The sequence below is a fragment of the Buceros rhinoceros genome, unplaced genomic scaffold, assembly GCF_000710305.1.
Source record: "Buceros rhinoceros silvestris isolate BGI_N320 unplaced genomic scaffold, ASM71030v1 scaffold7322, whole genome shotgun sequence".
Lineage (NCBI taxonomy): Eukaryota > Metazoa > Chordata > Aves > Bucerotiformes > Bucerotidae > Buceros > Buceros rhinoceros.
Window position 1 is genome coordinate 480 of NW_010397079.1, and position 11,250 is coordinate 11,729.

The 11,250-nt window shown below is 42.8% G+C and overlaps 1 protein-coding gene across 1 annotated transcript in view; it reads left to right on the forward strand.

Annotated features, from left to right (window-relative positions):
* The first annotated feature begins 20 nt into the window (after positions 1–20).
* PIK3R3 (phosphoinositide-3-kinase, regulatory subunit 3 (gamma)) overlaps positions 21–11,250 on the forward strand; it is a 26,088-nt gene continuing 14,858 nt past the window's right edge. Inside the window, exon 1 of the mRNA XM_010146103.1 lies at positions 21–196. Coding sequence (XP_010144405.1) covers positions 91–196 — 106 coding nt within the window. The 5' untranslated portion in view covers positions 21–90. The remainder of the gene's footprint in view (positions 197–11,250) is intronic.

Sequence of the window (11,250 nt, forward strand, 5' to 3'; positions counted from 1 at the left end):
CCCCCCCTTTTATTTTTTTGTTCTCCTTTCCGTTAAAAGCCGAAAAAGCCGATCTCTTATTTATAAACCTGCCGGGACTTGACTGTCGCGATGTACAACACAGTGTGGGATATGGACCGCGATGACACGGACTGGAGGGAAGTGATGATGCCCTATTCCACTGAGCTGATATTTTACATTGAGATGGACCCTCCAGGTAGGGAGCCGGAGCCTGCCTGTGCACCCCCGGCACCGGGTCGGTTCGCCTCTCATCCTTGCCTTCTCTCCCCTGCCCGTCCTCTCTCCTCCCTGCAGCCTGGTCCCCTTTGGAAAAGGAGGGGGACTCTGCAGTGGGGGAGGAAAAAAAAAGAAACCTAATTTGTAGTTAAACTTTGTGTAAACTTTTAAGGGACTTGAACCCGCTGTCTCCTGGGCAAAAGTATTTTAATACTGTTTCTTTGGGGGGTTGAGGGGATAACTCCGATTTATGGTGCCTTTTGGGAGGTGGAAGGAGGCAGGAGGAGGGGAGCTGCTCGCAACCCTTCTCCCGCATTTTTTTTTTTTAAGCCTTTATTGAAAACCGTATATTTCGGCTGGATTCACTTCGAGAGGAGCGGTTTTATTAGCCTCTTCACCTGTGGGCCTTTATGTGCCTGTAACACTTTGATGGTAGTGATTTACCTACCTCCATTCGGTTCCAGTTTAATCGCTTTCAGTCTCCGAGACCCTTTTCTCTCGATCTCTCTTCCAGCAGTGACAGATGAGGTGTGTGGTGTCGCTGGGTTTCGGTGCTGGGGGGTAATACTTGGGAACAGGGTGAAATCTGTTCCTTCCATACTATTTAATAACCTTGTTCAAAAGGGTTCGAGGCAACTTTTTTTTTTTTCACCCCTATGGATTACCAGTGCTGAAAACTGAGAAATGCGTTGTCCTTGGCTTGCCTGAAGTTTTTAGATGGAGCAGAAAGTTTCTTTTGTGTCTGAAGAGCGGGGGAAGGTTTACAAGGCGAAGAGGTTGAGTCTTTCTTTGGTAATGAATTAAAGTGAGCAAAAATGGGTACTGGTGAAACCATATCTATACCTGTGAGAGTCCAACGGGCTGAGAACAGTACGGTAATTGAAGGGCCTTTATGTTCTTAGGTCTCTGATCTGTTCAGCCAGAAGGTACAGTAAAATATGCATCAAAAATCTTAGCCTGCAGAGAAACCGATAGCAAGTAAGTGCTTCTAAGTGGTGTGTTCTGTGTAGCATGTACTGCTAGACTTTCAAAATGCGCCTTTCAGTCTGCTTGAATCGTGGCGTGAGTCTCCAAGTGTGGTTTAGTCTCTTTGTTTCAGCACAGTGAGCTCTTTTTTTTTTTCTCCATAGATATGTGGTACTTAATTAAAAGAGGAGGAGGTGGTCATCTGAGTTTTTTGGATCTCGAGGAGCTGTACTCAATTCCCCTGGTAACTCTGACGCTTTAAAAATTGGACAGATCTCTCAGAAGCACAATACTGGCCACTACTTAAATTCTTGCATAGCTGACATTACCTATTTTTAGATGTTACTCCTGAAAGCATAAAGTTCAGTCAAATCCGATTGCTTCTGTGAATTTCACAGATATCTTTCTTGTAAATGCATATGAGTTTAACTGTTCAGGAGGTTAGTATTTGTATTTGCTTGTATCAAGTGAAAAAAAAATGAGTTCCATTGTTGGTGAGTTAAAACAATTGGTGTATGGGTTTTTATTTAAAAAAATAAAGCCCCTTGAATGGCTGAGTGCAAGGAGGCTTCTGAAAGGAGCTGGCCTCACTGAACTGGTCAGCAAACAACTTTCCAATGTTTCTGCAGGAATTTGGCCATGGAGAAGCAGCATTTCTGTCATTCATAACTCCAATATTTCCACCATTGAAGCCCTATTGTCAGGAATCAAGGCTCTACACGATCCAAACACCAGTCAGCAAGAGGACTTAAGGCTACCTGCTGATCCCTGAAGTGTTCAGTGACTTTATCTTATTTTTAAACCTGAAAAGCCAGAGCTGGAAATGAATCATGGGATGGTCCCCATATGTATGTCCTGTTTCCACAGAACTCTAACTTTTAAATTGCAGCGGGAGGGAGAGTGTGGTGGAGGTGGTCTGCTTTTTCCTTGTCCAGAGGTGGGGTGGGAAAGCGTTTTCTGGTCTGGGATGATAGGTCGTACCTAAGGGAAATGCGGAGGTGTTTACTTGAAAGACTTAAACACTCGGCGTGCCTTGCGATAAAGTCACAGCGTTTGCACCCGGTAACAACCACAACTCCGTTTGGCCCACTTCCAAGAAAAATTTGTGCAGGTTTTCAGTATAGCATTCCCCCGCGCGGTGGCTGGACTTCCTGAGCGGATGAATGGTGGCAATATGTTTTCTCAGCAGCGCGCAAGCTAACAATACGCAGAGAGCGTCCCCGCTGCCAAAGGAGGCAGCGCGGTTCTTTTGTTCACAGAACTTGCGGGAAGAGATTCCTGGCTGGTCTTTATGCTGCAGGACTGGGCATCGACTGATCCCGGGAGCCAAGCGTCTCAAATCGCACATGACTGCTCGTGATTACCTTTTAGTGCATCTGAACTTCAGGCAGAAGACGAAAGCAAGGTGAACATCCTGCACGGAGTCACCCATAACCTCTAAGTCAAGGGTGGGGATACTGCTTCTTGTTAAGGGCTAGTTTAGTTGAGATAGTTTAGGACTAGTTTAGTTAGATCTGTTTCTAGTCAAGGGCTTTAATTTATCTTGGCAGGCTGCCCTAGTACCCACCTTAGTGCTGCCCAGTAATAACGCAGAAATAAAATTCTGTGATGGCAGGCAGCCTGCAGCGCAGCTTCTGTCAGGCCCCAGTGCACCTGCACCAGCTTCTTGATGCGCTTGTGTTTTCTGTCCAGAGTTGTAGATGTAAACGGATGCTCAGAGCAGGTCCTGAAGCCTCATGGCTAGACTACTTGCTCAAAAGTTCAAAAATGATAATAAAGTTGACGCCTCTCTTACACAGGAGATTTTTTCCAACTCCAGCAGAGGCAGGGTCAGGCAACAAGGGATTGCTAGCTGTCTGCCATCTTTTGATCTGTCCTCAGCACAGGAGTGGGACAGTTTTCCTAAATGGAGCGGCGGAACTAGGGATTCAGTTCTGCCAGCCTTGCAAAGCGTGCCTTGGAGCTGGGCAATTAATACAGGAGCAGCAGTAGTGACAACCAGCAGGGTGACTCCTCTTACCTCATGCTTTTTCCGTCTGCTTGCATGGCTTTTGGCAGAATAAAATGTATCCCTGGCATAAGGTAGGCTCTAGATGGAACAAACAATACTAGGTGTGCAACTAAATAACTTGCTGTGTCTAAAGGCAAAACTGGAACCATCAGTTCCAAATAGCTAACATCGTAGCTTCTGAACTTTCTAACCGGGATTGATTTAGAGTGTTACGACCATAGCAGCATCATATGCTGGTTCTGACATTAGGAAACGGGCTGTCTGGGTTTCACTCGCATGTTTGTCCCTGCTGTAGGACTTGCTGTCTGAAAAGACAAGGAAATAGGTTACTGGATTGAATTTAGTTTTTAACTACATCTGTTCAGGTGTGCAAAAAGTTGTTACGGCCACGAGATAAGTTTTTGAACAGAGGTTGTTGAATGGACTGCAAAAGTTATGAGAGTACCTAAGGCATAGCTACCTATGTATTACCTCACTCCTAATTAGTAGGACTAAGTAATGACTTTCCCTCTGTAGATCTGGGATGTGTTATCAGTTGTGTTGATGATAAAATGTGTAATCACTGAATACATTTTGTCACAGTTGGATGAAAATCAGTAAGAGTGTTCCACTGGGATTTCAGACACAGATGTCAGCAAAGATATTTGGCTCAACTACAAATTAGAGGTTAGTTTCATTTGTGAGAGTTATGAAGAAAACCGCAAGTTTAAAGTAGGCTCGCTAATGCAGAATGGGCTCTGTCTGTTATGAGCAGATAAGAGAATAAGTGTTTGTCCTAAAGGTGTATGAAAGCTACCATTCTGAAGCCGAAAATATGGCCCAGTTATGACTGCCTGCCTTAATAACTTGATCCAACGGTCTTTTTCAAGAATATTACTCTCTTGCCTCATGTGCTGCCACTAGCTGTAATAATGCCGTTGGTTACAAAATTTTTTAATAATGGGGGGGAGAAATAATCTATGAGTGAGGCAAGTATTCAAGGGGGAAAGTGTATTTATTCATTATAGTTTCTATTTTCTTCTCATATGTAATTTGACAACCTTTGTTTTAGGAGAGCGCTACTATAATTGTAATTTGGAAAACATAGGGTTCTGATCTCAAGGGCAGTGTTTACTCGGACACCAGTCCTGCTGTATCATTATCCATGTTATGGTGGGAACTGAATGTGGCTTCTCAAATGGGGATTGTGGTGTGCAGTAGCCAGATGTAGGTGAACACTGCATGTCTATGCCTGACTAGTTTTCCAGTGGGAGAACAGATGCAAGTTTTAATGGTGTTGTCAGTATTGTCCTTCAGCTTATCTGAGCTGGCTCCAGGCGCTTATCAAATAAAGTTCTGCTCTTACACATCTTAAAAAATATAAATTATTTTACTAGTGCCTGTAATCAAGACAGCAGCACTGTGGCAGCAACTGTCTTCATTGCAAATTTGAGTCTTGTTGAAAGTCACATTTCCACAAAAGCAGATGTTGGGGGTTGGGAGTTTCCTTATTAAAGAAGGGAAGTTTGTGCAGGCTGTTTTGGGGTAGAACAGAGAATAAAAAAGACTCAGACACTTGTATTCTGCATATTCTGGGAAATGGTTTAAATTGGAGAATCAACTCCTGTGAGGACAGTGTTGTGAAGTGCTTATATTCTGTTCTTGTTACACCTAGATTTTTTCTGCAGGCCTTTTTGTTTAATGACTGCTGTAACCATTTTTATTTCTGATTGCATTTTCAGACTTGCTTTTGCATTCCTTGCATTTGGTTTTCATTTTGATGACTCTCACTGTTAAAGAATATCACTCATCAGCTTTCAATTAAATACATGAATGCAAAAAAAGCATCATTAATATAAAGTGAAATAATGCTTTACTTGAGATGGGAGAGCCTGCTTTAAAAGGCAGACATTTTTATTTATCAGGAGGTTTTCAGATGACGTAGAAATAGTTGGGCAAAGAAAGCTCGCTAAAGGGAGTTGTTCAGCTCTGTGCTCTCTAAAACTGTAGATTTATGCAAACTGAACCGTGGGAGAACTTTCTGAGAAGAAACCAATCACTTCACCATGTGTTTGAAGGCAAAACCTGCAGCAAATATTATCTCTGCAATTGTTGTTCTAACCAATTTTGTGTATTGCACAATGCCTTTACCTGACAGGAGTTAATGACTATGTTCCTTCTTTCTACCTCACCTGTTCAACAGGAGAAGACTTTTCTTGGGGTTTCCTTAGGGGAATATTGTTTTCTGAAGCAGCAGAGTTTAATTCTGTCTTTGCCATTTGCCTGTGTGATATCTTATGCTATGATGAAGCTATTTGGACTTATCTTTGCTCTACAGCTTGGGAAAATAGAGAGGCATAGCTGGTCACACACATCTGCGCCCAGTACTAAAAGCGGTTGGGTGCCTTACATCATCTCATGTTGGTTGTTTAGTGAGTCACTTTTTGGGCAAAGAACTAGAGAACTCTGGAAACAGCAGCATAAAGAATATTTTTATCAGCATTCTGTATGATTTAAAGCTTAGGCTTTATTATTGTTAAAAAGACTGTTAACTGTGTTGAAACAGGCTGCTGTAAAACTTTGGCCCCATTAAAGCAATAGGTGTGTTCTAGCTGGATTTTTAGAAACTCTTTTTTGTAAAGTAGGTTGCTGAGTAATGCTTAAAGAACAGTCTCTGCTCGTGTACTAAATGCCCCTATGGAAATGAGTCAGATTTTCTTTTTTTCTTCTGCTTTTTTATCTCATTTCTTCTGACAGGTTAAAATCTGCACAATAGCTAAGTAAGCAAGAATTCTTCTCTAAACTACAGCATATAAGCTGGTGCTGGGTCCCCAAACAACGTAAGTGGATGCTACCTTTTTAGAGAACATTCTCATTGTCCTTCATCTGTACTGTGTCCTCTACACAGCAGATGAAGAGTTTGCAATGTTTCAGTGAACATAGTCCAGTACCCTATTTTCTTCTAGTTCTTCTGAAGAAAAGTGGCTACATACAAGGAGTTTTACAAGAATTCTTCAGTTTAATAGAAGCAAAGTGCAAGCGTTGCCCTGCTGGACACCAACCAGCTGCCTGGTGAATCCTGGTGCCAAATACAATGTGCTCTGAAGCTTTCCTGTGGCTGAACGGCCTCCAGGTTCTCCTCTGGCTTGGAGTCTGGCAGCACAGTCGATGGCTACCTTCCATCCAGTGCTCTTTGAAAAAGGAGGTGAAATACTTCAACTGCTTCCACCATTCACCCAGGCTCTCTAGCAGTTTTTGTGAACTGGAAAAATGTTATTTTAATGATGGTTCCTCTTCTAAAACCAGATATCTCTGAAGCTGATACATGCCATTTAGGAAAGGCTTGAAAGACATCATGTTTCTCCCCACAAAAATTTGTGGGTTGGGTCAAATCAAAAGGATGTCAATCTGTATCCCCTTCATCTTGTTTGTTCTTTCACTACAGAGTAACTTTCGGTTTAGGCTGATGTCACACTGGGACTCTTGTACCTTAGGTTGGTTTTCTCCTTCCAAACATCAGTCTCCTCCCATTTCCTTCTATTAGCTGCTACTTGCTCTCTGTTACTTCCCTCCTCTTCCTTGTCAAAGAAGACAGTCTCCAGGGGGCATTTTTTTCAGGGTTTTTACCTTCTGCAGCCTTATCCTAAGTTTCAGCCTCTGTAGTCCCTAACATCTGATGCTACACTTGATCATCTTTGCTTTTGGAGGCATTCTTTCCTTCCTTGCATCCCTCCCATCAAAACCCACTGAAACCAGAGCTGTTGCAGTGGTGCTAGAGAAAATTGTTGTAATGAGAATACACAGCCCACTTTTTGGGTCTGTTTTTCTTTGTGGGCAGTAGGGCTTATGCTACAACACCTACCCCAGGAAAATGTTTTAGAGGGGAGATGGATGAAGTTCACTGATTAGTGTGCGTAAGTTCTGGTGTCTGTTACAGCCTGAATTCGCACATTGCTATTAAATTTCCCAGACTGGCAGTACTCATGCTGCACTGCCCTCTATCTTGGGGACGTTCTAGGAATCTAGGTTGTTGGTCCTCTGAGGAACTGCTACCAGCTGTCAAATTAGAAGTCTTTGGGTTTTGTGGCATCTTTACTCTGATTCATCCCCTGTCTCCAAAAGTAGTCTCTTAAAGGATACAAGGAAGCTTGAATCAATGAGATTAATGTTTAAATCCTTGCTGTTTTGAAGGTGCAGTACAGTCTCACTGGTCAGTTTTGGGAGAGTGAAAGAAGTCAACCTGCTGCTGTGAAATGGATTTCGGTAAAATACTTTGAAGATCACTGTGTACTTGCATGAGGAGATTGAACCCATTTCTTTTGTTACACCTTGAGATCTTGGCATGAGCAATGGCCATGCAGACTGAGCCCGGCTAGAAACTTGATTCCTGCTTTGAATCACAGCCTCTGCTCGGGGCACTGCACAGGACTGCATAGGTTGGGACTTCTGCCTTGGTGGAACTTCCCTCAAGATCAGGGTTCTTAGAAAAGATGATGCATGGCACAACATCCAACAGTTTTCCTTTGAATGCTTTTCTAATTTCCATTTTTTTGCTGGAGTGTTGATTTGAAATGTGCTTTTTTATCTTGATTTAGATGGCTGGCTGTAGCAATTTAGATGGTGTTGAAATATTTGTACTTTGGTAACTATAAAATAGTTTGACATAGCACAAGGGCAGGTACTGTATGAGGAACAATTTTACATACTGCTCTGAAAGATCTGAGCTAGTGGTAAGCTGAAATAAAATGCTGCTTAGAGCAGCAAGAGTCACATGTTATTTACAGCTGTATTGTTATTATTTTTAACTAGACTCTTGTGCAGCAAACTTCTCAGTAGTGCTGATTATGTCTGTGATTTGCTGCTTCTGTGAGGTTTGTACCTGATGTCTGGGTGGATGGTTAGTCTTTGAAATATCAGGGGGAAACAGCCCTGGGCTATTTTCATTTAAAATGCCTTTTTCTTTTAGCTTTGGTAGGTCTCTTAGCCATAGTGTGTCACTGCTCGGGCCTGTCTTCGTTCTTGGTCTTCCACAGTGAAAAGCTAGTTCTTAGTTCTCGATCACTGTAGCTCTGTGCTTATGTTAAATTTTGTGTATTCCTGACTCTTACCCAAATATCTGTCTCGGTGTATTGACCAAAGAATATTTTTAATAGCTGTTTGAAGAATCCTCCTGTGGAGGGGTAGAAAACATGCTGAGGTACTTCTTCTGTGAAGGCCGATGAGGAACTGCTTTAGTTAAGTGAAAAGGAGAATCTAGTTGTTCCTTGCATTTTATATTTACTTTTATTGCATAGTCCTCAACCTGAGAGTGGATACTGTAAAGTTCAATTGTTCATATGAAATATTTCAGATTTTCACGGACAATAAAGTGTCTGCCACAGGCTTTCATCCAAAGAGTTGGTAAAATGCTAGGTCTAGTGGCTAGCAGATAAAGCTGCTCCTTCCTGAAGGGAGCCAAGCGTGTGATGGTGGGTAGTGGCAATCTTTCAGTGATGAAACACGGCAAAGTTCTAAAACATCGTTAATGTTTTGGCATCCAGCTTATTAAGGGTGTGCTAATTATGCTTGGTAGGTAAAAGAGTGCTTGTCCTTTTTATCCTCCTCCTGTTGATTTCGGGACAGTCAGCTCTGTTTGCCATGGAACTTCTGACACTGCTGTAGCTTTGCAGCTGTTACGCTATGATCTGGGTTGAAAAAAAGGAAAACTTTTTCATCAAGCAGTGAAAATAATTGGGGAAATTGACTTTTTTTGGCTCTGCAACTTCATGCAAAGGCTGAAATGAAGGTGCTGTGTCACTTTGACACAGAAGTCAAAGATCCCCGTGTCATTTACCTGACAGTGAGCATCTTCCATTTCTTCTGTCTCAGCCCACAAAGTAACAAGCCTTATGAAGTAGTGTGAGGTGCTTGCGAAATGCCCAAAAGAATTCTAAATTTGAGCCAGCCTCTTCTTCACACATTGTTATTGTCCAGCATTCTGCAAGTGTCCCATAGCAGCTCATCTTTTAACCTGTGCAGTAGCTATGGGTGCTTGTGAAGAACAGAGTGCAGCAGAAGTCTGGCAGGCTGTAGGAGGTGGAACAGTGGCTGGGAGGTGTGGGAGAGGACTGGATAGCTGGGGAGTTCTCAAACAAAATAGATCTTTATCAAAAAAGCCGATTAATCAAAACTAAAATATTTCTTAAAGGTGTTGGTTTTTATGAAAGTTCACAGAAACACAAGCAAGGCTATAATGGGCTTGTTTTCATTGGAAGCCTGCCTGGCTTTCTGCCAACTTGTCTGCTGTTTTCTGTAATGAGATATTGAAAGGCTTCAATTCTTTGAATATGTCTTACTCTTTGGCATCTCTCCTGTTGTGGGGGAGGAGAGCGAAGATGTGAGCATGCCTGAGGTTCTGTGGCCAGCAATAATGCGATCGAGTAGCTTCCTTCTCTGTCCCTTGAGGAGTTCTTGGTGAGCGTTAGCTGCCCTTTGAGGAAGGGCATTGGCACTCAGCACTCTGTGAAAGGGGTCTTGGCAAGAGAACTGATGAGCCAAGATGTGGAGCTGCCAAGAAAACTTACCTGCCAGTGGTGGAGAATGAACCGCTGTCAGGTGCGCACGACCCTCCTCTTTGTCAGCTGGAAAATCTCTGCAAAAACGTGGTGCTTTATTGCTCTGGCTAGCACATGTAGTACACGATTTCTCTGAAATTATGTGCAAAAAGCACCTTCATTCAGCATATGCATTTTTCCTCAAGTGTCTTGAGGGGATCTTGTGCAGCAGTGACAAGTACAGGACTACTGAGGGAAAGGTTTTGAGGCTTTGCCTTGGAAGTGTTAAAGAAATTGAAGAGTGTTTGAGAAATTGAGTAAGACCACAGAGAGTAATAAAAGATGGGGGAGATTTTTCTGTATTTAAAAAAAAAGTGCTAGCCTGCATTTTCATTCCAAGTCTTCATCTATACCTCCAAAGGGAGAACTCTTCTGTCCTTAAGGACTAGGTCATTAAAATGTTAGCTGGCCTAACCGTGGACTCCTTGCATGTTTCCATAGTAATGACACTTTCTAGAGCTTCATATTGCCGTTGGTAGGGTATCTACTGTACGTCAGGCTTTTTGAAGCTGGGTAACTATTTCAGAAATCCTCTGATCTGTTTTCTGCTTACTGTAATGTGGAGGGAGAGTAGGTTGAGGGCATCAGAAAGGAGGCTGGTAAACAAGATCATGGAAGTGTTGAGTGACTTAAAATTGACTTTATCGGAGCACTTGGTAGTTGCGATTATTTGTAACAGTAAGATAGAGTTAATACTGCACTTAAACTTGCTATGCTTTTAAGTGTCTGGCCTGCAGCTCTTGGAAAATACTAGAAGAAATATGTTATGGAGCCATTCTTAGACTAAGTGGCATCTGCCTTAAAACTGCAAATTAGAGTTTAATTAACTGGCAGGTTTATCTTGTATGCAAATACTGCAGCCAGAGAAGAAACAAACAGCTTAACTGGATGCTGTGTGGGATGTTTAGAGACCCAAAGCATTCTGGACCCACAGCATCCACTTAACTGGATGCTGTGTGGGATGTAGCTCTTGGAGATCCGAAGCATTCTGGTTTTGTTCTTCCTGAATCAGTGCTGTTGAAGTCCCTCACTGGGCTCAGTGGTTCTTGGATCATGTAAACTTGTGAAGTTTTTGATTCAGAACCTGACTGGGGAAAGTGCATGTCTCATGGAAGTCACAGTGTACTTTGTGGTTAAATTCCCACTATTCCCACTATTTTCTTAATTTTGAAAAAATACAACAGTGCTAGACACTTGCCAGCTTTCTCAGTCGTTATGGTGCTGACTTGAATTTCAGGGAATCAAGTCACTTAAATCTTGAGTAGTCTTTTTAAAAAACAATTCTATGCAGGCATGAAAGCATCAGAAGAATTACCTTGGCAAAGCCTAATCAATAGGCTTTTCTCTGTGCGGCAGCTCTGCGGAGCCGCTGGGCTGAAGCTACCTGCTGGAGCCGGCACGGCAGCCTTGACGTCACAACATCCGATTGCGGGCCCGGCCGCATTGGCTGGCGGCGCCCCCCCTCCCTCACCCCCCCCCCTTTTT